At 37.3% G+C, this 26,815-nt stretch overlaps 1 protein-coding gene across 24 annotated transcripts in view; it reads left to right on the top strand.

The window, feature by feature from the left end:
* Positions 1 to 26,815, top strand: part of LOC140136902 (voltage-dependent calcium channel type A subunit alpha-1-like) — a 471,089-nt gene that overhangs the window by 18,237 nt on the left and 426,037 nt on the right. For 23 of the 24 annotated variants that reach the window (XM_072158544.1, XM_072158537.1, XM_072158548.1 and 20 more), the window contains exon 1: positions 1,917 to 1,947. The exons of the other annotated variant lie outside the window; for it this stretch is intronic. In XM_072158544.1, coding sequence (XP_072014645.1) covers positions 1,932 to 1,947 — 16 coding nt within the window. In that variant the 5' untranslated portion in view covers positions 1,917 to 1,931. Of the gene's footprint in view, positions 1 to 1,916; positions 1,948 to 26,815 lie in introns of those variants that run through there. 24 annotated transcript variants of the gene reach the window in all.

Raw genomic sequence — 26,815 nt, 5'->3', positions numbered from 1 at the left:
TCTATTTAAAATCTACCCTCCCCCTGTTGTTTTGGAAATTTCTTCCACAGGGGGTGCATAAATATCAAATGGAATGAACACATTAGGCAGCTCCATTTGAATTCCATACAACCTCTGAGAAAGATTCAACTTGAATCTTCAACAGAGGGAGGGTGAGTTTCAAATGGAGCAGCTAATGTCATCACTCCATTTGAAATTCACAATCACCCGTGGAAGATATTTCCAAAATCTACCACAGGGGGATTGTGAATTTTGAATGGAATAGCCTTTTGACACGACAGATGGACGGACTCAGATGGATCAAATTTCTCCGAGTGTTAATTTTCCCAAATGTCGTTACACAGTGATATAGAAAGGAAAACACACACAGACAGCTACAGAGTAGTGTGTGATGATAGAGATGATACGCGGAGTTGGAAAAAAAGAGAACGAGATGGCGGGAATATCAGAGACAGAGACGGAGGTAGCCAGAGGCAGGTACCCCCTTCAATTTTTCAATGGAGGACATCCCCCCTAAAAATCCTAATAGAAGATCAAATAATTGCCCCGTGTATCCTCCTTATTAGCGCAAAAAAAACACCGTGTTTTGGGGCAAAAATAGGGTAAATTGCATAATTTTACCCGCTTCGCGCACACTGGCCCAAGAGCTCTTCACTGGCCCATCAAATGCCAAAATTTAAAATCATTTTAGCCAAAAATAGCCTGAAATTGAATTTTTTGCGCGCGCTTCGTGCCCAAATGTTAACCATCACAAAATATGCTCATCCCCTTAATGCTTCTGCCGCTACTGGTAGGTACGGAAGTAGCCAGAGACAGAGGTAGCCAGAGACAGAGGTAGCCAGAAACAGAGGTAGCCAGAGACAGAGGTAGCCAGAGACAGAGGTAGCCAGAGGCAGGTACGGAAGTAGCCAGAGACAGAGGTAGTCAGAGACAGCCAGCGAGATCGAGAGACAGAATAAAATCATATTAAAGTTAGACAATTAGATTAACTATAGGTGAAGTAAAAACAATGGGTTATTACAGTTAAAATCAATACACCCCCAATGGAAGACATGGCCTTAATCTTCCACACAAGTAGTGTGAATTTCAAATTGGGGTTACCTGAATGGGTGACTCCACTTGAAATCCCCACGCCCTGTGTGGATAATTAAGGCCTTGCCTTTCATATAGGGGGTGTAAGGATTTCAAATGGAATAACCTTATGTCCTTAGGTCCCATATTGTTATGATTGCATATATGAAACAGCTTATATATCTAGAATTCAATTAAGAAAGTTCTATTGTATGCAAAATCCCTAATTGCATCGTATTTCAATCTACTATTTGCCGTAGTTATTTGTTGACCTTCAAAATTAATTATAGAATCAACCATTGTTGTTGTCATTGTAATCTCACATATTTTGTTTGTGTGTTGTTGTTGGTGTTTTTTTTGGGGTTAGTTTTTGTATATGTGTTTGGTTCTTTTTTGGGTTTTTTTTTGTTGTTGTTGTTGTTGTTTTTTTTGTTTTTTTGTTTTTTTGCTTTTGTTATTGTTGTTGTTTGTTTGTTTTGTTTTTGTCTTTTGGAGGGATTTTTTTGTACTAATGCGGTTTTTCTTTGAATCTATACCTAATCATAATTTAATGAATATATAATTGTGTTAGTTGTGGAACAGCTGAACATCAGAACATTCGTAGTATATGCTTTGCTTTGATCTAGGATTTCCCCTACTTGCCTATATGGCACATATACATGTACAGTTGTGAAATAGCTCTGGGGTCATCCCATTGGTCTCTATGCCATGCTATACGTTTCATCTTTAAATATCAGTTTAGCAGCTTGCTAACGAGCGAGCCAACGATCTCACGAACCGGGGAATACCTTAAAGAGGCGGGAACCTTTTTTCAAGTTTATCTTGTTTTGAAATGCGGCTACTAAGACTACAGTATCGACATGTCAGTGTTGAACGGTGAGCTTAACCTCTGTATAAATTCACTCACAACATCAACATTAAGTGATGTTTTATTGTACATAATTTCAAATGTAGCGATCATTAATGAATATACTGTGATGTACTTGGACATTTTATGACATGTGTTTAACTTGTTAAAGTAAACGTAAACATTGATAGGTTTTTGATCTATGCTTCATGGAATGGAATATATTGGCCAACACTGTAGCATGGTCTGCTTAGTCAAGGCAGCGATATCATTGGTAGCCAATCGAAATATTTTTTTTCAAAGAGCGTTTTGCGTCAAAAATTAAAGTAAAAGTTAACCATAAAATACAAAGCTTGTAAAGCTTGTTCTTCTTTAGTGACCTCTAAAATTTTTGTCGAATCGCGTCGAAAAAAGTGACTATGCTTATTTTTGTTTTGTGTCTATAAATTCACAAATTCGGTTTAAACAAAAAAAAAATTGCTATCAAATTCTGACATATAGTAACGTCCAACTAAATGGTTCCTTCTAAATCATATAAAGATGTCATTTTGTCATTAAGGGACATTTGAAAAAATGTACCATAATGTTTCTCACTTTCTGTCAGAGTTAAGGGGGTACAACACCCCTGGTCAATTTTGTGCATATTTTTGCATTTTTCTCAAAAATTATAGCACATTGGTGACAAGTAAGACATTTATATTATAGGGGCAAGGACTACAACTACTGCACTAGAAATTTTATTTCAGCACAAACAGTAGTTGTGGAGTAACAGTCAAAAATGAGGGAAAACCAATATTTGATCAATAAATCAATAACTACTTGCCTAGAGTTGCTGAATGTTTAGTGCAGTATAGTTGTAGTCCTTACCCCCTATAATATACATATCTTACCTGTCACCAACGCATTATAATTTTTGAGAAAAATAATGGGTATAAATGCATTTGGCTGTTCCAGTTGAAATCCATACACCCCTTACGGAAGACATGACCTTGATCTTCCACGGAGTGTGGATTTCAAATGGGGTTACCTGAATGGTTGACTCCATTTGGTATCTACACCCCCTGTGTGGCAGATTAAGGTCGAGTTTCCATAGGGGGTGTATGAATTTCAAACGGAACAGCAAAACTTGCCTTCTAAGTGAAAGAGATCTGCAAGCATATTTGCTTGCATATATAGATAGTGCACATTTACTTGTAATGGCACCTCAGTGATGTAGCCAGGGGCAAAAGGGGAAGCCACCCAAAAAGGAGAAGTCTATCCCTCCTCCCGATGATGGCCGCCGTAATATTGATTTTGATTTTGCACCCCTTGAAAGTTGTCTTGACTCCCTAGTCACCCTTTGGCCCCCCCCCCTGATTTTTTTTTGGACAATTTTCGTCAAATTGTGATTTTGCACCCTTGAAAGTTGTCTTGACTCCTTGCTCTCCCCCCCCCCGAAAGTTCCTGGCTACGCCGTTGTGGGACATTAATCAGCACAAAATGATCCGCATTCTGTATACCCCATTCCCAACCCTTCATTGTATGCAACTTTTAAATCCCACATTATTTAATTATTTCAATCATTCACCCATATAAATTAGGTCATAAGTTGACTTGATGCGAGTGAATCGGTGTAATTATCAGAGTTGATGAAAGATATTTGACATTAAGGCCACGAAAAACTAATTAAGAATAAGTGATAATGAAAAGAAAGGACGCTATTAAAAAGTGATAATAACACGGTTGTTGCAAAAATCAGAATCGAAGATTGATAGGCCTTCATAGCTTGAAACTGGAACACATGTGCAAATACCAGTACACGGATGCAAATAATGCAGTTTTTGTACATCAATGTCATAAATATTTGACATCTAGTCTATTTGATACTTTTTAGCACCCCCCCCCCCCCCACACACCCCCACCCACATCATTTCTGTGTTGAACATAATTATAGTACTGCAGTACCCGGAAAATCAACAATACTATCAAATTACTTAACTCAATATGTCATGCTAATGCCATGCACAACTTTGTAACAATCTGCTTGATGTGGGGGGGGGGGGTGGTGTTGGTGGCAGGATTGTTTATGTTGTATGTGGGATGGGGTGGATGTGGGATGGGGTGGGGTGAGGATGTGAGTGCGCGTCCAAGCCCTATATCATCATGTCAAAAGTACTCTATAGGGGTACTGCACGAAGTGGTAAAACTATATTGTTAGCGGTAAAAATATAATGTTGATATTAAGAGAATGTGGTATTTAGACATATTACAACTTACAAGTGCTATTTCATATCATGTTGTTTAAATTCCACTTGTAATATACATTTGTATTAGTTACAAAATTACAAAACTACCTTGCTTTAGGTGTTTTTCTTAGACTTTTATCATTCTACTTCTATTCTTCTTCGTAAACATGGAAATTGTGTTTGTGAGTACATCCGGGAAAAGGAAAGCGCGCGTTGTTATAACCAGTTACAAAATGTACAAGTTATTCAAATTATTACAGTTGAAATCAAAAAGACTACTTACAGATTTGCCTCAACACTAACTCCTAGATATTGATAATAAAATGACCATCTGTTACCCTAAATACAATCCCAGAATCTCTACCAAGATATTCAGAATAATCAAAACTGATTAGGTCTATCTTTTTTGAAGCAATCAATACCATCAAAGTCCTGACCAATATTTCAAGTCGATCCTAGATCTAATCAAGGGAGGCAACATCTCGTCCCCGATTTAAAATTTGCACAATTTAGTCCATGATTGTATAACCTGATATGATGTACATCTGTAGATATGATTATGAATTTAGCCTACTCATGCATGACTCACAATAATGGCCGCCAATATACGGTGTGAAGTTTAGCAAATGTAGTCATGTTTCATTACACTTTAAATGATAATGACCTCGTTCTCGATGACATAGTTCTATAACCTCTATTCAACAGTAATACATCAGACATTAACCTTATGTTATGGAGTATGAGTTTATAACCAATACGTTCAAATGTCATGACAACAAGCAGTGGAGTTGAATTACGACGCGTAATAAATTTTCACGTCAGTTCGGTACTTATGTGTTACAGAAAATAATCATGTGTGTAACATTAATGTGTTTCCTCCACGCCCTTCCCGGGAAGCAATTGTAACATTCCGTCAGGGAAGTGATGAATTATGGGAAGGGATACTGAAATCGTAATCATAATTTTCTGTTACCCATCTATTTGACACCCACCATTCTTGAGAATGAAAATGATGGCCGATGCTGAAACCCCGTCTTTCATATGCTCGAGACATAGCTTATGACTATGGGTCTTTTCAAGTTCCTAGTTTAGGTTTGTAGTTTGAAGAAAATGGGTTTTAGTTTCTTACGTAATCATCTGACCTCGAACTTTTCTGGTTAAAGTAGTCAACTGAACAAGGCATACGAAGGGAGTCGTTAAATTTCGCAGTGTAATATTCGCGAGTAGAGGGAGCAGCCCAGTACATGTAATCCGATAAGCTTATTCTCTGTGAATAATACAGAGCAGTGAAATATTATTGACGAGTACTTAGCTAGATTAAAAGTTGATATCCAACTATAACGTAAAATGAGTTATTCCAATTAAAATCCATACACCCCTATGGAAGACATTACCTTAATCTTCCACACAGGGGGTGCTGATTTAAAATAGAGTCACCCATTCAGATAACCCTATTTGAAATTCACACTCCCTGTGTGGGAAATTAAGGTCATGTCTTCAATAGGTTTCTCCAGCTTTCTAGCATTGCTTACTCTAGTCTTTTGATTCTTAGTTTCCGACACATATAGAGAGAAACCAAAAACAGATCTTGAAAGGGCCCGATGGGGATTCACGTGACCAAACCCAAAACCAGAACTAAACCAGGAACTTTGTAAGGAAAAAGTACGCGAATGGTGAGAAAATGTTAAGAGCGTCCCAATACATTTTTGTAGCTTTTCCCGCTGGTTTTAATTCCCTCCCGCTTGAAAAGTACAGTTAGTTTGAATGAAGCGTAACAATATTCATAAACAGATGTCAAATATGCAAAGAAGAATTATTCTTTGTTAACCATCAACATTGATAAATACATAATTTTAATTCTCTTATAAGCCATCTATGCACAGTTTCCACCTCGATACACCTGAGCACACATTTTCGTCCAAGAGCTTCCAAGCAAGCAGTGAATTGTCTTTGATTACACTACACGGTTGAGTGCATAGCATCAACGAGCTGTGTGAGCTTCTAGCTGGAAAATAGACATCTGTGATTGGTTTTTGTCAAAACATCAAGTGTTTCCTTCATCCATACAATCAGAATTTTTTTATATCGAACGATATGTTATAGTTCAAACCCAATTCAATGTTTATATCAAGGCGAATGTGATAAATCTGTTGAAAAGGACCTATCCCAGCACAGTTTTTGACCAAAATGTAGGTTTTAAAAGTCAAAACCACAAGTGTTCCTTACAATATTTTTCAAATGTTATGACATTTGAAAAATGAAAGAGCACACTTATATTGTCCATATACTAGCCTCATTAGACTGAGCAATGGCCAATTCTCTTTAAATTGCAAATATTGTGCAAAAAGTTACTATTTTCGCCTGTTTTGTCATACGGCTGTAAATTCAATGAACTATGACTTTGCTAAAGAGCGCTTACAAATTGATATGAAACATATTAAATGAACAGATTGTCGAGCTCAATAATTACATTGCATTGTGTATTATCCAGCGAGGAAACCCCGTTAATTAAACACGTAACTTTGGTTATCCAGCGAGGAAACCCCGTTAATTAAACACGTAACTTCTACTATACTAAAATAATAAGCGGTCTCTGTCTGTCCGGCTATGCGTTCCGCCGTGCTGCGACGCATCGATCCGATATTTGGGACATGGGTAGGTGCCGGGAAAAGCATGTTGACCGTGTGGTTTTGAAGGTCATCGGAGGTCAAGGTCAAAGGTCAAATTTTCAAACTTTGTCCGATCGGGCCCAAATTTGGTGGGTGGGACCCTCCATACGAGGGGAATATAGGGGCGAAATAAAATCGAGGTCAACCGAGGTCAAAGGTCATTACGGAGGGGTCAAATTTCAAACTTTGTCCGATCGGGCTCAAACTTGGTAGGTGGAATCCTTTGTATGAGGGGAGCATGAAAAACATTATATGGAGGTCATCCGAGGTCAAAGGTCAAAGGTCATGGATTTCAAACTTTGTCCTATCGGGCTCAAACTTGGTGGGTGGCATCCTCGATACGAGGGGAATATATATGCGCAAACAAAATTGAGGTCAGCCAGTGCTCTCACAGCATCAGGGCTCTCTCAGCTGCAGGTGCACTAGTTGGTTAAAATATTTCTATTTTCTCACTGCATTGACAAATTTCTAGAATTTATAAACATTAACATTTTCAAAATCTTTGACGTCTGGCTGATAGCCAATTGTTGAATGTATAGACGAGCAAAACAATTTATGCAAAATAGAAGACTATTTACAGAAGATAGACTCAAGTGGGAATGCAATAATAGGGTTTGCTAACAAGAGTGGACAAAACACTGCTTAGTGAAATATCAATAATCACTTCACAGAGACGTGAAAGCATCTGTTGATATTTTCATTATAAACATTGCGCCAAATTCAATCCAAGTTTATACTCGTCAGTCGCTCGCTACATTGTTATGGTCAAGTTATCATCGTCATCCTATGATGGGTTGATAATTTCATCATAACCATTGCGCCAAATTCAATCCAAGTTTATACTTGTCAGTCGCTACATTGTTATGGTCAAGTTATCATCGTCATCCTATGATGAGTTAGCATTTAATGATCAAGTGTCTAAGCTTTAAAACAAAGCAAACGGTACTAAATGCAATGTAAATTCTAAAACAAATGAAGGAATTTAGTACGTAATAATACCCCTCATGACTCGATAATGTTGCTGCCATCTGATGTACGGTATCTACCATATATCAACACGTATTTGAGTTGGTACACATTCATATGTACACCATAACTGCATATTAATATCAGAGCTTATTATGTTGTCAACATAGACTCAAGGTTGTATGATACTGCTAAAGCCTTTGACACGAATGATCGGTAAACATATCCAACTTAACTAAAAAAATCTGGCATCTTGAAAAAGAAAATTGGGCAAATAAACGCGTCTAAATTTACAAATGACTGAAAACTACATCAATACATGAGGCAAAACGTATTTGAAGCGTATTACAAAGTCTGGCAGCAGCCACTGAAAAGCTCTGTCTCCAGAACATCTTTGTGTCTTCGGGATGAAAAGACACGACCGTGACAGATATGAGATCGTGACTTCTTCACCACAACACTGATGTGATGTGTTGTACTGGGAACAAATTCCATTCTATTGAAACGTTTCGATGGTTTCAATGGTCAAGTGCCTAAACTATTTTAAACTGTTGCGATTTGGTAGTTCACAGCATCTTTCGAATTGTTTTGAGAATTGGCAAAAATTGCATTGATCATTTCATAACAAGTGTGTAGAACCGGTTCTTGAGGTATGTTGTAAAGAGGACTGAAACAACAACATTTTTGTAAAACGTACAAAACTATAAACCAACAAGTTTTCAAAGTATATGATTTATAGAATGAACTTTTGTAAAACATCAAAGTGTTATTTTTCAATAATATAGGTTCTAAACCATATGAAGAGATTTATGTGAGGTACATATGAAGAGATTTATGTGAGGTACCTCATGACTCGATAATGTTGCTACAATGATTAATAGCTCTGATGTACATGATCTACCAAAGTTGTATATTACTGCATTTGAATATCAGAGGTCATTGGGTTGTCAACAAAGACTCAAGGTCGAATAAGACTTCTAATGTCTTTGCTAATGTCAATGAAACTGTACCAAGTTCACTCTCGGTACAATCGGATTATACAGGGTGTATCAAAATGGTTGGTATTCATTAATTGCCACCTAATTTGTTGATTAATGTTGTGGGAGGTTATAAAACTATACATTCTGGTCATTTTAAGAGAACCAACTGCTGTATTTTGAAGAAGCAGGCTTTCCAAATAAGCATCCAAACAGATGGGTACCAATCATTTTGATACAGCCTGTATAATTGCTGCTGTGAGTTGTTAAACGGATACGCCTATACGTTGGGTTTGGGTTTGGGTTTGAGTTTGGGTTAGTTTTTAGGATGAGATGTACGATTGCCGATGTAATCGTATCAAGTTCACACCGGGTACCACACAATTTGTCTTTCTTACGTTTACCGAGTTTATACGGACATGGATTAGGTATAGGTATCGGGTAAGGGTTAGGTTGGGTTAGGCTTAACAGTGGCGTACCGTGGCCGCCCCTACCCCGGGGGCTGAAGAAAATTCAATTTTGCCGCCCTTTCCTCAACAGCCCGAAAAGGTTGACCCAAAAAAATTTTCGGTGGTTTGAAAAAGTGAAGTGGAAAATGGATTATCAGCGCTAGCGCCCTAAAAGCAACACATTTTGATGTATAGTACAATTTTTTTTCAACATTTTTTATACTTTTCAATTTTTTTCCGCCCTTTTTTCTTTACTAATTCTTTTTGCCGCCCTTCTTCTTCCGCCGCCCCTTCGTTTGCCGCCCCTTCTTCTTCCGCCGCCCCTTGGTTTTTGCCGCCCCTGTTTTTACCCCGGGGGGCTGGCGCCCCCAAAGCCCCCCCCCCCAAAAAAAAATACGCGCATGCTTAAGCTAATTTAGGGTTGGGGTTGGGTCAGTATTTAGGGTTACATGTAGAATTAGGTAAGATATAAGGACTAACTTATTGAGTTAAGGATTAGGGTTAGGGATTGGATTGGATAAGGATTAGATATGGGTTAGACTTGTGCCTGCATGGGGTTAAATTTAGGGTTGGAGTACGCAGTATATATTATAGGTTTGTAAGATAAGGACTGGCTTTTGAATTACACAAATCAGTTAAAAGAACGAAACATACACTGCCCTTGGACTTGGGAGGTTTGCTTTATCAGCCTGCTACTAAAGTAGTGTAAGTAAATAACATTGCAGATATTACCAAGACTTCACTGCTCCTAATGCCAAAATAAAGTATCTCTTGGAAGTTTACAGGAGATATACTGATTTTTGTTTTACTTGAAGTGGCAGAATTACTCTCCACGCTGGTGTCGAGTCGACTTCAGACGACAAGTTTTTTAAAAAATTAAAAAAATTTCAGAACTGTAAATTTTCATAAGCATAATTGGAATCAGCATGAAAAATGCATTGAAATGAGTACAAGCAACCTAGTATTGGTTAAGTGGTTCTTGAGATAGCTCTTGATATCTTGAGAAAATATCTCAAAACTTGGCATTTTTATCAGCTGTTTATGCGGAAGGCAATGGCCAGCACGCAGAGCATTAAATCTGGCTAAAACACCACTGATACCTCACGCTTCACGCCATTTTATTGTGCAGTATATCAGTGCTAACTAGCAGGTGGATGCCATTCAAAACTGTGTATTTGAAAAAACGCTCACAATCACGTTTGGCAAGGATGTCATTAATGTTGTCTTTCCTGTTAGCGCGATATCATTTATTACGAACTTTGTTGCAAGCTGCATGCTACTGTACATGTATGTATAATTTGCGGGGGTGTGGGGTGTGTAGGGGTGGGTGTGGGTCTAGGGGTGAGTGAGAATTAGTATTCGCGGTATTGGCAGATATGGAATTGATGGTTGTCGTTTTAAGATCAGAACTTTGACTAAGCTAGAGATTAGCAGAAACGGAGAAATAGGGTCAGAACTGTAAGCATGGTAAGATAATTTTCAGAGGATGATTTAAGTACTACCCAACACCACACAGGGCTAGGTTAACCATGTACCTAGCATAGCAGTGTGAGGAAACATGACACCACTGTTCTGCTACTGCATAGAAGTGCATGGTTAAATTTGAATTAAGACAGTTATGTCAACAATAAAAACCACAGTTTTATGCCAGTCGATTTCACATTTTATGTTATCTATACAAAAGGCGTGAATTATCCTTTCTACACATATCACTTTTAATCTGAAATCGACCAAGTAATAATGACACTCAAACAATATTAGAACAGCATCTTTTGCACAGAGTTCAATGGGATTTGAAAAGTAAAGTGGCAGTACTTAACGAATCATTACGAATTAAACTTGGTTTGACATATGTACAACATAATTCTAGTATTGGTGATAAAAGTAACAGAAGTATTTTGCACTATGAATGCAATTTTATTCTGAATTTGTAGACGGCCTTAACTTATCAATGTTTGTAATCGCTGCAGCAGATTTTGATTTCTGTAACCTAATTAACTTTTGTTCGTGTTAAAAGTTAATTCATAGTGTTCATCTATGCCCCCCTGTTGCCTTCACAAGAAGTAGTCATTTTTTGTTTTCAAGTATTTAGTAACTGCACATAGCCCGACTATAGATATACACATCAAAAAAAGTAATCACCCCTTCAAAAATTACCAATATTCCAAAACGGTTTATTGTACGCCAAATTTGAGATATGCATTCAAATTTATTTCTGCGCATTATGACACCACATTTGTGGCAATGGTCTCAATATTGATGTCGTAGCACATACGTTTTAATGAACGTAACCCAATATTTGAAAGTTGCAACAAAATCCTATTACCTTGTGTTCAGTATCCATTGAAGGAAATCTGTTCGGCTAGCGTTTGGAGAGGATCAAAACAAGTAATACTCAATTTTCATTAATGTCAAATTGAAACATGAAGATTTCAATAGTTTTCCTGATCAACAAGTTCCTAAATGGACTACAAGTGCAAGCTGTCCTTTCAGTGATTAAAACTTCATTGCTACCAACAGATGTAAGCCTTGGTTCCTCCACTTCTTGAGACCTTGTTGGTCAGGGGGGGTCAAAGGTCACAGGAAATATTGAACTTGATCAACTTGTCATAACTTGTCAATATGGATAAAGTAAATAATGACCACTAATGACAATTTCTACTGATTATCACTTGTTTTGACCTCCTCCAAATTCACGAAACAAAAAGAATAATCCAATGAGAGCTGAAAACATTCCCTTCCATAGATACTGAATACAAGGCAATAGGATTTTGCTGCAACTTTCAAATCTTGGGTTTTAATACTTAAAGGAGTATTTCGTGATCCTAGCATCCTCTTTTTATGACATTTTTCAATACATATCCACGAAAAAAGCATATTCCCAAAATTTCAGTTGATTCCGATTTTGCGTTTGCGAGTTATGCATGATTAGGTGTATTACACTGCTCCATAGACAATACGTTGTAATTTCGTTCTGGTGCACCAGAACGAAATTCAAATTTCACGATATCTTTGCTAAACGAATTAATCTGCAAGAAATATTTTGTACATAAACATTATGTAGCCAGAGTATTCCAGTGATATAAAAATCTCAACTTTTTTGAGAAAAGTGGGGATGAGGCTGTGGATCACGAAATGCCCTTTTAATTTACATGTACGCTGCGATATCAATATTGGGATCATTGCAATATTAAATGAGGCGTAATAATGCGCAGAAATCAATTCTGCTTCCAATGCTTTTTACAAACGTGTCATACGCTGATCCATTCATTGGGCTACTCCATTTAAAATCCGCACTACCCCTGTGGAAGATTTTGGAAATATCTTTCACAGGGGAGTATGAATTTCAAATGGGATTATCACATTGCAGCTCCATTTGAATGCCATACACCCTTTGAGAAAGATTCAATCTGAATCTTGCACAGAGGGAGGGTGAGTTTCAAATGGAGCTGCCTAATGTATTAATTCCGTTTGAAATTCTTACTCCCCCTGTGAAAGATATTTTCAAAATCTTCTACAGGGTAGTGTGTATTTCAAATGGAGTAGCCCATTAAGGGGTAGTTACTTGTTTTATGTGTTTATAAGTTCCCGTGCAACCTTTGCCTTCCTTGACAAATTGGGGAAATATTTCACTCAATATATTGAATAATGACTTAATCGATTCAAAATAAATAAATCAGTAATTTCTATGACGGTTGGACGATTCACCACAAGGAAAATTTTATTGACTTAGACAATTCCGCATAAAATCATATTTTGTCTATTAAGTATAGTTAAGAAACTGCGCCTATCTCCATGAAGCACCTCCGAGTTTCCCCTGGATTATTACGACTTCTTCCTGTGTTTCTTGCTATAGCTGGTGTCTACTGATAAAGCATGCCAGGTGAGTTTTAAGTCCACAGACATTTTCAGACTTAATCTATACGTGTACTGGTTTCCCCGGTGGTTTCTCTATGTTCTTTGGTACAATGTATATCATCTAAATCTCGGTGTATCATGTATTATACGATTTAGTGTCTGGATCGGATGGTTGAATTAGTTAATACATAATTATATTAATATTGTTTTTAGGAATAGTGTTTTAGAAGCAGTATATGTTCCTTGTCTACTAGCCTGATGTTTTGAAGCAACACATTGTTATTTCCAAACTGTGCATCAAAGTTATGAATACTATCAATCGCGTTATGTTGATGGGAAAAAATGATTATATTGCGTCATATAGAGCGAAGGGGATGTGAACCTGCAACCTGTCTATGGCCCGAGGTATTCATACGGCAGATTTATTATAATTAATTATTTGAAATGCGGAATTTCTCATTTTTTATGATCTATAACCGGTTCACCTGTTCATCAGCTAGGTCCAAGATTACAGAAGTAAATAACAGCAAATATAAAGCTTTATTCCAAAAACTATTTTTAGCACAAGCCTGAGCTGAGAAGTTATAAAGATACTTTTTGACTCACTTAGACAATTACACATAAAATCATATTTTGTCTAATAAAAAAGTATAGTAAAGAAACTGTGCCTATCTATGAAGCACCTCCGAGTTTCCTCAGCACGTAATTTAGGTCCTGGATTATTACGACTTCTTCCTGTGTTTCTTGCTATAGCTGATGTCTACTGATAAAGCATGCCAGGTGAGTTTTAGGTCCACAGACATTTTCAGATTTAATCTATACGTGTACTGGTTTCCCCGGGGGTTTCTATAATTATATTGTTACAATGTGTATCATCCAAATCTCAGTGTATCATGCACCGCGTCACAATACGATTTAAGTGTCAGTTGATTCATAGATTAACATTTTAAGGCTAGTGTTTTAGAAGCATTATGTCTTAGTTCTAGCATGATGTTTTGAAGCAACAATTTCCTAATTGTGCATCATTGATAACACTCCATCTCGAGCGGTGCACAGTGTCATCGACCCTATATCTTCATGGCAGGAATCGCCATGGTAGGTTAAATCCACAGCCACGATTAGCCATTTGGTTCAAACCTTTAAAGCTCTTTTAAACTAATAATTAGTCGAGGGACATAACTAAGGCTACTCACAATAGCCGGGTAATCGATCTTGGTTGTGCGTGATTAAGCTTGTATACCCCATTGACTTTTATACTGCCTACAGTGAGTGCAGCTGTACTACACGCTGCACGCTGTAGTCCATAACAGGACCAACGCAATATAAAATGGTCAAATTTTGAGTTCAAAGCGCACGGCCAATTTTCAAAGCGCATTCTAGCGACTATCATATCTCTGTTCAACACGTATTTCCAAGTTTATGAGACCAAATCTGGTTTCTTGAGAAAAAAATCATGACGGGAGATATTCATCATTTTCTAACCCGGTATCAGAAGATTTTCGTCTGATATCAAAATCGTGCATAGCAATTCACGTGTATCGATCCCGTGTATTCATTTTAGTGTCCCTTCTGCACCAAATAATTATTAGCCAGGCGGTGTCGGTGTGCGGTGTGGATGTATCAGGCCCCGGAGGTATTCATTCGGCTCATTTATGTTGTTTGAAACATCGAGTTTCTCATTTATTCTGAATCTATAACTGATTCACCAGTTAGGCCTAAGATAACATTACAGAAGTATAACAGCAACAATATAAAGCTTTATTCTATTTGGCATTTTGCAGCACAAGCCTGGGCCGGGAAGTTATAAAAAGTCTCTTTTCTCATCTCCGCTTGGAGCTGGTACTTCTCCATACTTTCAAAGTGTTACCTCTTCGAAAGTACAAATAGATATCAATATCTGCTCGTGTAAACAGACAAGCAGACACACCGACAAACATATAGCTTTGCACATTACTTAACAACCATAACAGTCTCAATTACCTAGCCTAAGTTCAATGACCTGCATTACAAGCAAGCTTATATTTTGCTTTCTATAAAGAGTGCTATAGATGCCTGACAGAAATCGAATGCGTGTGTCTACGGCTATAGTTTCAATCAATGTACATAAATCAACCAAGTGGCGTCTTATGTATCTTATATTCTACTATGGCCTATTTTAAGAGCAAATGTGCCAAATTCAAGGTGTACTTGCACTTTATTTAATTTATTTTGCATGCTATGGAAGTTTGCGTTCCGAATAAGGCCTTAACTTTCCAATTATTCAAGCTTGGAATTGAAATTAATGATAAAGTAACATTTACTTTCGAGCCAAAATAGAAACCCATAGTCAATATAAAAATGCATATCATCAGACCCGAAATGAATATACCAGAGCTAAAACAAATTTGTTTTTCAAGTATGTTTCGAAATGAAAAGAAAGAAACAATAAAAACTATTTTAGAACTTTCTAATTTACAAATTGAAAGTAGGCATTTCGCAGAAGATCCTTAGTTTTATAGACACAAATAATATGAAGCTTTCAATGACGTTGTCAAACTTGGCTCCATACTTATATAAGCTTCAGTCATTGGTAGAGTATATTGCAACAGTTTTAACTGTATCTTATTGTTGTATCAGACTCAGATGAACTTTGAGTGGCATTTGTATATGTCAACCTGAACTGCCTGCAGAAACTCATTGCATGATGCGAAGAATCTAATATCGTTTGACCATGTATCAAACATGATATATACCGCTAATCGCTCTCAGTTAGTGAGAGTTGCGTTTCATTTGCTGCAGCTGAGTTGAAACTTACTATACAAATTGCATCAAATCGACACGGTTGCTAGCTGAGTTTTAAGCTTCCATCTTCAAGATCGCAAACATATGCTCATCTGTCAGTACGCGGTTCTTTAACCCCAATAGGCTTCTATATGCATATAGAATGACCTTTGAGTGTGTTGGGTACAAAAACTCATACTCCTCAACTTGAGGTCAAATTGTGAGCTATGGTTTTTGAATGGAGATCATTGAGCTATGCCACTGGGGATGAGGTCAACATGGCTCATAGTGCATGATACTATTATATCACGCCCACAGTCGAAGTTCAATGATCTTGTGTATCATGTTGATATTTGTTTGCTGTTTGGGTATCACTGTTGTCATCTCAGAATCAGTTGGTGATATTGTGTCTGTGTTGCTGAAATTCATGTGAACTGCTAACTGCTAACTGGGGTCTTGCGTCTCGACAGAGCTTTAGTTGGTACATTTCATTGAATTACTGTGAATAAAAACAACTGACTGTTGCAACTGCACCAGAAATGCTAACATGATATTGACTGTGAAACTTAATAAAATAACATGGACACTGTCACATAGATTGGTAATTTGATATTAATTATTTCAATATAGCAATATTTTGGTGTTATCTTCGGTAGATAGCAATATTTTGGTGTTATCTTCGGTAGATAGCAATATTTTGGTGTTATCTTCGGTATATAGCAATATTTTGGTGTTATCTTCGGTAGATAGCAATATTTTGGTGTTATCTTCGGTAGATAGCAATATTTTGGTGTTATCTTCGGTAGATAGCAATATTTTGGTGTTATCTTCGGTAGATAGCAATATTTTGGTGTTATCTTCGGTAGATAGTCTTGACTGTGAAATTTTAGAAATAACATGGACATTGTCACATAGATTGGAAATTTGATATTAGTCATTTCTGAGACATACTATTCTTTGGCGAATGGTAAATAAAAAGTAAAGTATGTCTTGCAGTTACACTTCCATAAAGAAATATTAGAGAAGTTTAGGTCTGTGTTGAGAATTCTTAGTGATTACCAAGGATGATGCTTACTTGTGGATCGTTTCTTCTGGTCATGTTGCTTGTATGGTATTACTGTATGCTCTTTGATGGTGTCCGATTGTACTGTATTCATCGTGCGCTATCGATGCGATGAGTCATTATAGTTATTTCAATTCATTCCATGATTATAGGGAGTTTACGGATTGTTTATTGTGTGGTGTTGATGTTGTCTTCAGTAGATAGCAATATTTTGGTGTTGTCTTCGGTAGATAGTTTTGCAATATCTCGGTACTATCTTCAGTTATGGTATAGTTATCATTACATAAGGTACATTGCTATCTTCTGTAGATAAGACTCTGCTTAGTCAGCCTAGGGCACATAGAGGATCTGGTTTAAATACCTTCTCTGTCTCTGGCCCGAGGGAATGGAACAAACTCCCTAAAGCCATCAGGGAGTCTCCATCAATTCCAGTTTTCAGGAAGAAACTGAAAACTCACCTTTTCAGTTAGCTTCTTTCTTGTTCCGCTGTGTTTCTTTTTTTCCCTATCCTTTCTCTCCTTGTTCAGCGCTTTGATAAATAACTTTATGTATATGTATATGTATGTATAACGCTATATCAACTGATTTATGAGGTCGATTTGAAACACGCGGATATATAAACTAATAAAAGCATTACAGTAAACTTATTTATCAAATTTTACCCTGATCTATTTACTCAAATAATTGGAGTGGAACCACACCGTAATTCATGCCTGGTTTATCAACGTGTTCCTATATCTTGTGTCATTAACACGAAACTACATTCACTCAACAGATCAATCTGGTGTTCTTGGAACAATTAATAGCAAGTGGCCCAATTTGTACTGCCGAATTGTGAATCTTACCATGGTCATCTCCCCATCAGTTGTCGATTTCCACATTTGGCTCACTCGTATATCTTTGTTTAAACGCCACTGACATTATTTTAATAGTGTTCCTGATTAAAATTGATTTCGAAACTTACATTACAATGTTAAGGGCTGCTGACTTTGTGTTGTCTTTGTATTATATATCACTGATGTTGGTATTGAGAGAGAATACGAGGTCATAGTAAGAGCGCTGCATTGACACTTTGACAACGAGATACGACGTAATTAAAGGTCACTCATTTCTGAGATACCAGACAGGAGCATGCAGGTCGGCGGGAACACTTACACAACTTTCTGCTGTTGCAGACGGTAGGATCTCAAATATTTCAATAAGTCAGTACAAAGTTCCTTAACCACAATATATGGTTGCACATGCATAGAATGACCTTTGAATGTGTTGAGGTCAAAAACTCATACCCAACCTCTTACGGTCAGCCTTTGACCTATGTAACAACATTGACGCCATTGAAGCAAGCATTCGAAGTGAGATTGGCTTATATTGAATATGGTTTGCCTTATACAACTAATAAAACCTACACTATGTTTACAATATTATTTCATAGATTAAAGTATATGGAAATGTTCGAAATGAAAAAAAAATCATGGCGACGCAATAATTAATTCGATCTATGAGACTTGTTTACGGCTGGCAATTGGTACAAATGTTGTCCATTTAAGGGTTGACATATTTGTATCTTATGAAATTCTGACACTTCGTGTAAGTAAAAGAAATCCTAGTAACATAGCATTTATAACAATATATTGGGGCTTTTGTAAAAAGAAATACTATATGTAAATGGGCTACTCCGGTTAAAATCCATACACCCCGTATAGAAGACATGACCTTAATCTCCCACACAGCGGGTATGTACATTTCAAATGAAGTAAGCCATTCAGGTAACCCTATTTGAAATTCACACTCCCTGTGTGAGCGATTAAGGCCATGTCTTCAATTAGCCTGAGTCCCTTGGCCCCGACCTCGAAACAATTCAAAATGGCGGAATAAAATGGCCGTTTCTCGTTCGGGGCCTGAGAACGAAACATGCAAAAAGTGTCGAGAAATTTCTTTTGTATTTTATTGTTTTCACGACGGAATTCCGGGGTGCATGCGCAGTAGCTCAATAGAAACTAGTCAAACTCATCAGCAGTATTATCGTTGACGCCTGTGCAATACTTGTTGTACGGCCAGTAAGGGCTTGTAAAAGAGATGATTACATGATTAATTATTCATGAAATTGAATTTTTTTGTGAAATCAGAGCAGAGAAATGCCATCGGCTTGTCTGTGTGAAAGTGCATAGAAAAAACAACAAAATATGTTTAATTTCAAACCTGATTGTCAATGGTGAAACTTTGGCTGGAGAAGTTGAAGGTGACGTTGCTTGTTATCTTTTAGACCGTTTATCTGAAGTCATGGGTTCTTTTAGAGCAAAATAGGAGGCATTTTTGTGCCAAACAAACGGCGATCGGCATGATTTTCTAGTTTGCAATTCATGAATTGGATGTGCACTGTCAACAAGCAGCCTGATAAATTCAACTATACGGATTGTACACACACCGAGTGATTTGTATGTTATTCATTGGTCAGTGCAGGCTAGGCACCTAAGCATGTAAGTACTACAGAAAGCTCAGTCATGCACGGTCTCAAGACAAACAAAAAATTCATTGTCGTGATGATCATGAATGCATGAATGATCATGATGATTGCATACCATGGCATGATAGTATCCTGAGTATGGCATACATCAATGTACATCAGATTCAGACATGCATAATTGACAAATATGCTGCACGAAGAGCAGAATGCTGTCATGTTCTTGAACCCGCCCAGGTCTTCATGTCATATTAAATCAAACCATGAATAGGCCTACAATGAATAGCACCGGGGAAAAGCATGAACAGTGTGATCGTGATGGTGCTGGTTTACAAATTTAAATTACCATGAATACGATGTCCCAGTGTTTGTCATGTCTGAATCGGAGTATGCTTGTCACTGCATGACTGTCAATCCTGCTGTGAAAGTTTAGTGCCAACCTGTCAATACATTGTAACTTGCCTCACCGAGAACTGTGCTGTGCAACTGCACGTCTCCTACATCAGACGCTGCACTGCACTTGAAATCGAATGGATGGTATTCTTCATGTTACAAAAGGTAAGTTCATGTCTTCATGCCAAATCATGGGTTGGATCTCCAAGTCTCAATTTTACAAGACAAAGACTCGATCCACAAACGGAATTATGACTAGGCCTAGAATGCCTAGGCTCGGGCTTCATGGCTTAGGCTTAGCCACAAAGTATTCAAATGTGAGTAGGCCTAGAAGAATGATAGGCCTAAGCTAGCCTGTCATGATATGCTTTGCATGAATGTAGGACAAAATACTGGTCCTGCTAGGCTGCTGCTAGGCATAGCAGTAGTAGTAGTACTATGACTCTGTACGGTACATGTAATTCTATTTACCTAACCTTTTCCAAGACAGCTGGGCCTTGCATGCATTTCACCATTAAGGCATTACACTTACCGTAGTCTATGGCTGGGCCCTCATGCATCGTACCGTACTGTCAGGGGCAGGCATTATACTTGCCGTAGTCTACGCATACACACATTAGTCTAAGACTGGGCCTATTATACACACATCGTATCGTTATGTATGCATGGTGTAAGTGTGTTACACTTGCTGTAGTCTACAGCCGGGACAGCCGTGGGCCTACTGTTATCCTACTGTTATTAGGACGTGAGTTGCGTAACATTGTGTGACGTAAGTTGTGTGACGTAACTTACATTAGGCAACGTAAGTTGCGCGATGCAACATAAGTTGCGTGACGCAACATAAATTGCGCAACGCAACGTCAGTTACGTTGGGTAACTTAACAACGCAATGCAACGTAAATTACGCAACGTAAGTTACGTTGCATAACGTAAGTTACGTTGCATACATTAACAACGCAACGTAAGTTACGTTGCATTAAACGTAAGTTACGTTGCGTAACTTAACAACGCAATTAATGCAACGTAAGTTACGCAACGTAAGTTGCACAAAGCAACGTAAGTTACGTTGCGTAAATTAACGATGCAACGCAACGTTAGTTACGTCACGTTAGTTGTGTGACATTGTGACTACAGTACCGTAACACTATACTGACTACCAATCCCGTACCGTAGTCCTAGGCCCACTCCCAACTGCACATTTATACATGACTTACAAACGGTATAATCTAAGGGGGATGTCATTTTCTTCGGAAGGGGGGGGTCACATATATGTCGGTGACCGGAGTGAATTTTTTTATGACCCCCTATCGCGGGCTAAATTTTTTACGACCCCCCCTTAGGGGCTGTGCAATAATTATGAGTCCCCCGGGGGTAAAATTTCCAAATGGCTCGCCAAAAATCGCTTGCCCACCCCCTCTCGGCCCGCCAAAAATCTTTGCCCCCCCCCCCTTGAACATGCCAAATTTTGGGGATCCCTATTGCTTCCCCCCCCCATTTTGGCTTGGCAAAATTTCTTGCTCCCCCCCAATTTTACCCTCCTCCCATGGCTTATAATTATTGCACAGCCCTTATATCTCGAGTCAAAAAGTTTAATGCATATTTTTATTATTTTACAAGTCGAAGAGCATGGGGACTGAGATGAGTGCCAACTCAAAAATGAGACGGTGATGAGTGACAACTCAAAAGTGCATGATTTGCTTGGTTTGTTATTTAAAAGTAACATTATTTTTAATCAATAAAATAGAAATAATATTATTTAAAATACGGTTAAAATAGTAAACACTTTATTTATTTGTTATTTTTTAAATATCTTGTTTATTTGTTTGCCATTCATCGTATTTCGTAGTAAATTCATTCATAAAAAGTTATTACACCCACGTGATCACAACTAATTAATTATTCATGAGTGCGTGCGCTCGACACTTTTCGAACGCAATCGTTACCAGTCCTCACCTGCAAGCACAACCCGATGACCGTGCGTAAGCAGTTGAAGGACTGGTGGATCAAGTCTAGTCTTCAATATGGGTGTTTGGATTTCAACCAAAATAACCCAGTGAATGAAAATAGGATTCTTTTGATTAGACCAAGACCAGGGGCCCACTTCAATATAAAATGGATATAGGTGTAGGGCTGATACTTTCACAGGCATTCGGTGAGAGCAACATGTAAAAATTATGGGGTCATTGGGTGAGAGCATGATATTTGGCATTCAGTCAGAGCATAATGTACAAAATATGGGATCATTGGGTGAGAGGTGGACCGTTTGGATCTAAAGTAGGGGACAATATGACTTTGTTAAAATTGGGTTCCAGTCCCAGGGCTTTGGGTGAGAGCCAAAAGAAGCCTCAAACATTGAATTTCTAGTTCTAAATGGTTTCAAATGGCTTTGTTATTTCAAAATAAGTAACAAAATCATTAAATCAGTGATAAAATGAAAGTTGGTGTTCTAATTGAAATATAAAGATCTTTGGGCGACAGATGGAACTGAAAAATAAGGGGTCTTTGCGTGACGGAGCATGTGTTCAAAACGATATGTGGTCCGTTGGGTGACAGCCCTACATATACGCGTCACCTCCAAAGTTGGAGTTCCCCCTCCCTCTCATGGAGACCAAGACCATCCCAGCTAAAGACTATATCATTTGTGATTTTTTTTCCACAAGTTTGTTTGATTTTGAAGGAACAGAAATAACTTGATATCGATATTAATATCGTCTGGAAAATGAATCTCCTTTCTTTGGGAGTAAATTGTATTTTTAGAAAGAAATACCGTAAAACCCCGTCTACAAGGATATACCTAAGAAACGCCCTCAATAAAATTGGTTGCTTGTTGTATTTGGAGTTTGAGCAAATATATACTGGCACTGGGTGGCTATGCATTCCATCTAAGTATGTTGTAACACCAATCAATTGTATTGACATAATAACGACTGTTTCGTATATCAGGATCGTATAGCTCAATTGATAGAGCGTCAGACTTTGGAACTGAAGATATGCTGAAGAGAGCATGGTCCGGGCACCGGTTCCGTTTTTTCATTCTCGTTTAATTTTAACTTTTTGACATGTTCTTTTATCTTTCTTCAAATCTACCTTTCTACTTTTAATTTTAGGTGCGTTTTTTTTTTTTTTTTAGTTTTTTTATAGTTTTTTTTAGTAATTTTGTGGTTTTATAGAAACTAGTAAAAGCATTTATTCTAAATAATAGCGAAACCCACGGTTAGACAGATGTGTTGTAACTACTTGTCTGTCCTCGTCTTTGCAATAAAAACCTATGTTGCACCTTTGTGCCATCCCAATTCTTGAGGTAGGGTGCGTTTTTGGCTTAAGCACGATTTTGTTTCTACTTGAAATGAAATCAAAATAAATATTGTTCTGTTGCCACAATTGCAGTTTTTTCAATAAAAAAAATAGATGAGGAATAATAATTATTCCATATTTAAATCTATTGTCCCATCAAGAATAGAGTGTCTTCAAAAACTTCAATCAATTCATCTGACAAAGGAAACTATTCTGGTCATTCAGTTTTGTTTCGCTTGCACCTGTTATATCACAGGCGTTGGTAGAGAAGGCACACTTCTCTTGTCTTCACCGAAGTAGTGATGTAAACACTAACATGATTAATTACCATAGCTAGCAATGGACATACACTATTTTTGTTCCACTTGAACCCATACTATAGGCTATTCGCTGTCGATGTGACGTAATTAATCGGATTAACTACCATAGCAATTGATGAATACAATTTCGAATATATAGCCCTGCACTTCATCGTTCACGTGGCACCTATGCATTAAACCATAGTTGTCAAAGAAATGCTAATCACTCGCCATGTAAGATTAGTATTTATGAAAAGAGTGGTATTCAATCTATGTTTGGTGACATACGCGGGTGATTAGTGCAATCTGCTTGATGGTAGTTATTGCGATTATTACGTCACTTCGACAGCGAATTGTAGTATAGACGAATCCAACAAGCCAAGTGATGGTCAGAATTTATTCGGCCATTATACGCTGGTGAAGTTGCGTAATTAATCGGATTAATTACCATAGCAATAGGTGAAAACAATTTTGAACATATCGCGCTGCGCTACAAGCAGGTTACACTCATCACCTGTACTGTGTATGTCTGCAATCATAGATTGAATACAATACTGGTCTTTTCAAAGATCTTACATGTGCAGCATGATATGGTTCAATGAAGAGGTACCGCCTGAACGTATCAGTGTATAACGCGGTATATTCAAAAATTGTTTTCACCTATTGCTATGGTAGTTAATCCGATTATTACGTAACTTCGCCAGCGTATTGGAATAAAACAGGAGGATGTGAGTTCATAAGGGCAATGTCGGGGATAGGTCACAATCGATGTGGAGAGATGAGAGGTCCGACCAACAGCCATTCGCTACTTGCACGGTTCCGCCATTATGCACTATGTGCGGGAGAGCCTCGAACTGGCAGCATACATGAATGGGAATTGAACTAGTCATAACGTTCTGTGTAAGGTTACATAATTCTTCCTTTCATGTATGCTGCCAGTTCGAGGCTCTCCCCGCACATAGTGCATAATGGCGGAACCGTGCAAGTAGCGAATAGCGATTCAACTAATTCCAGCGGACGGTCTGTGGCTAGTAAGGAATCGTCTTTGACCACATGCGCAGATCTGTCTCGTCAGGAAGATATTTAATATCCCGAATTTATAATAGGCCTATGCCTACCAGTTCCATCGTATAACCGATCTGCTAGAGAATATTTGTTACCATGTTTAATAAATTCGTATTTATCGTATAATAAAATGTAGCCAAATGTATATTATGTGTCACACGGTTTTCTGCTGAACCACTAGCAGGCTATGTGAATTTTGATGATTTTTACGATCGTCCGGATGAGCAAATCACTGAATGGGTCTTTAGTTCCCTCCTCTCCTTATCCTGCCAATATTATATGAATCAAAGAAAAATAAAGAAAAATAAAATTAAACAAGAAAAAAAGACAAAGAAAAGAAACAATAAAAGAAAAACAATAGAATAAATTAAACTAAATATGAAAAAAAAATGATCACGAAAGGAGTCTTTAGAAAATGCAAGAAAATATAAATGAAAAGTTTGAACAATATTTTGTTTATAAAAGTTTGTGTGACCGTGATGAGGCTCGAACTCACCATCTTCCGATCTAAAGAACCAAAGTCTTATGCCTTGCCAAGTGAGCTATGCTCGTGAGATGCGAAATAAAGATAAAATAATACATTGTATACCTGCTTGTGTCGGTAAATGATTTGCTCAAATTCCATAATGATATAATATTGTGGAGGGCGCTAGCGTGAAATATGCTATCATCACAGTCGCTTCTATTCCTTATAGACGGGTTTCTACGGTATAGCATCATACTTTTTAATATTTGAAACATAATGTCTACAACGCTTTGTATAACACCCTAGGGGTTTGATTCTGCTTTTTTTTTCATAAAATGGCGTGAAAAATATAGAGCATGCAATGTCTGCAAGGAAGGATTAAATTTGTGTTGCAAAGTAATGAAATACGTAATAATTTTGCGCGGTCTGATCTTTGAAAATCAAATTACTCTTACATTTACAATTAAGGATTTGTTCATTTATCACCCGAGTCTTTGAACATAAAGTGATCATTTTGAATTTTAAACTCTAAAAGTAAACAGCATTTAGGGCCCTACATGGCGTTTCAGACATCCATACATGGCGTGTTTCGAAACATTATTGATACGCTTTGCAAACCTATGTAAATTATTTGCTTAAAGTAGATCGGTGAGGCACTGTACAAATAGAAGTCACACAAATAATTATAATAATTACAATACTTTAGTATTATTTCATTCAACTCTCTCCACGCGGGTGTCGATTGCAGACAACATTTTTTTTTTAAATTAAAATTAAAAAATTTCAAAATTGTGAACTTTTTATGACCATATTTGGAATCAGCATGTAAAATGCATTAAAATGAGTACAAACAAGGCTAGTATTGGTTCAGTGGTTCTTACGGTAGCTCTTGATATTTTGAGAAAATATCTTTAAAAAAATTGAATTTTTACGTTGAAACCTATCATGGCTAGAACGCAGAGCATTAAAATTAACATTATATTGTTACCACACACGCTGTTATTTTACTTCATGAAGAGGAATCAGATATTGCCATATATTTTTTCAAGTTGATACTCTCCTTGAATAATTCAATATTTTGCCTCAGATATGACAATAAATCGATGTAAATTGTCATTTAAGATGTTGTAAGTGCAATGACCCATGATACATAACCATGTAACGTGTAATTTAATCAATGACACATTCTTGAAAAAACATAATAGCATAGATTATTCGCCTTCATATTGAGTTGTATCAAAATGTGCCATTACTATTGTATTGTTGCAATCAATGTAATTGTATCTTGGATGTGACAAAATGGACGTTCTGTAAATAACACTTTTTCGAAATGAATTTGATAGAAAATAATGACATAACCTGATCCATTCTGGGCAGAGAAGATGAGATCTGATTCTAGGCCAAAGTTTGAAATAGTGAGTCTTCAAAATCGAATATGGACAAAAGTAAGGAGCAAAGGCAACACAAGGATAAACTATAAAGGAATTTATAGCGCCTTAGAATAAGTATGAACAAAGCGCTTAATAATGATCTTAAGGTTATACGATGTATTGTTGGTCGAATCAGCAGAAAAAAGTAGTTCCACAGCATCTTGCGAATGGTAGTGAGCTTTAGCAAAAATTGTATTGCTCAATTCATAGCGAGCGTGTAGAAGATTTCAAATATCACAGATATACTTTTGCAGGTCTTGTGGTTCTTGAGTTATGTTGTAAAGAGGGCTGAAACAACAACACTTTTGTAAAACGTACATATTACTCATTAACAACAATAAATTAAGCAAGTTTTCAAAGTATATGATTTGTTGAATGAACTGTTGCAAAACACCAAAGTGTTATTTTTCAATAATATTTTGATTCAGTTAATGATAATCGACTTACAACTTACATTATATCTACAATATCTTAGGCTACAATAAAATGTAAAAGGAAAGGGTATTTCGAAATATCTTGATT

The sequence above is a fragment of the Amphiura filiformis genome, chromosome 17 (genome assembly GCF_039555335.1).
Source record: "Amphiura filiformis chromosome 17, Afil_fr2py, whole genome shotgun sequence".
NCBI lineage: Eukaryota > Metazoa > Echinodermata > Ophiuroidea > Amphilepidida > Amphiuridae > Amphiura > Amphiura filiformis.
Note: the sequence above shows the minus strand (reverse complement) of the source record. Positions and strands in the feature narration are given on the sequence as shown.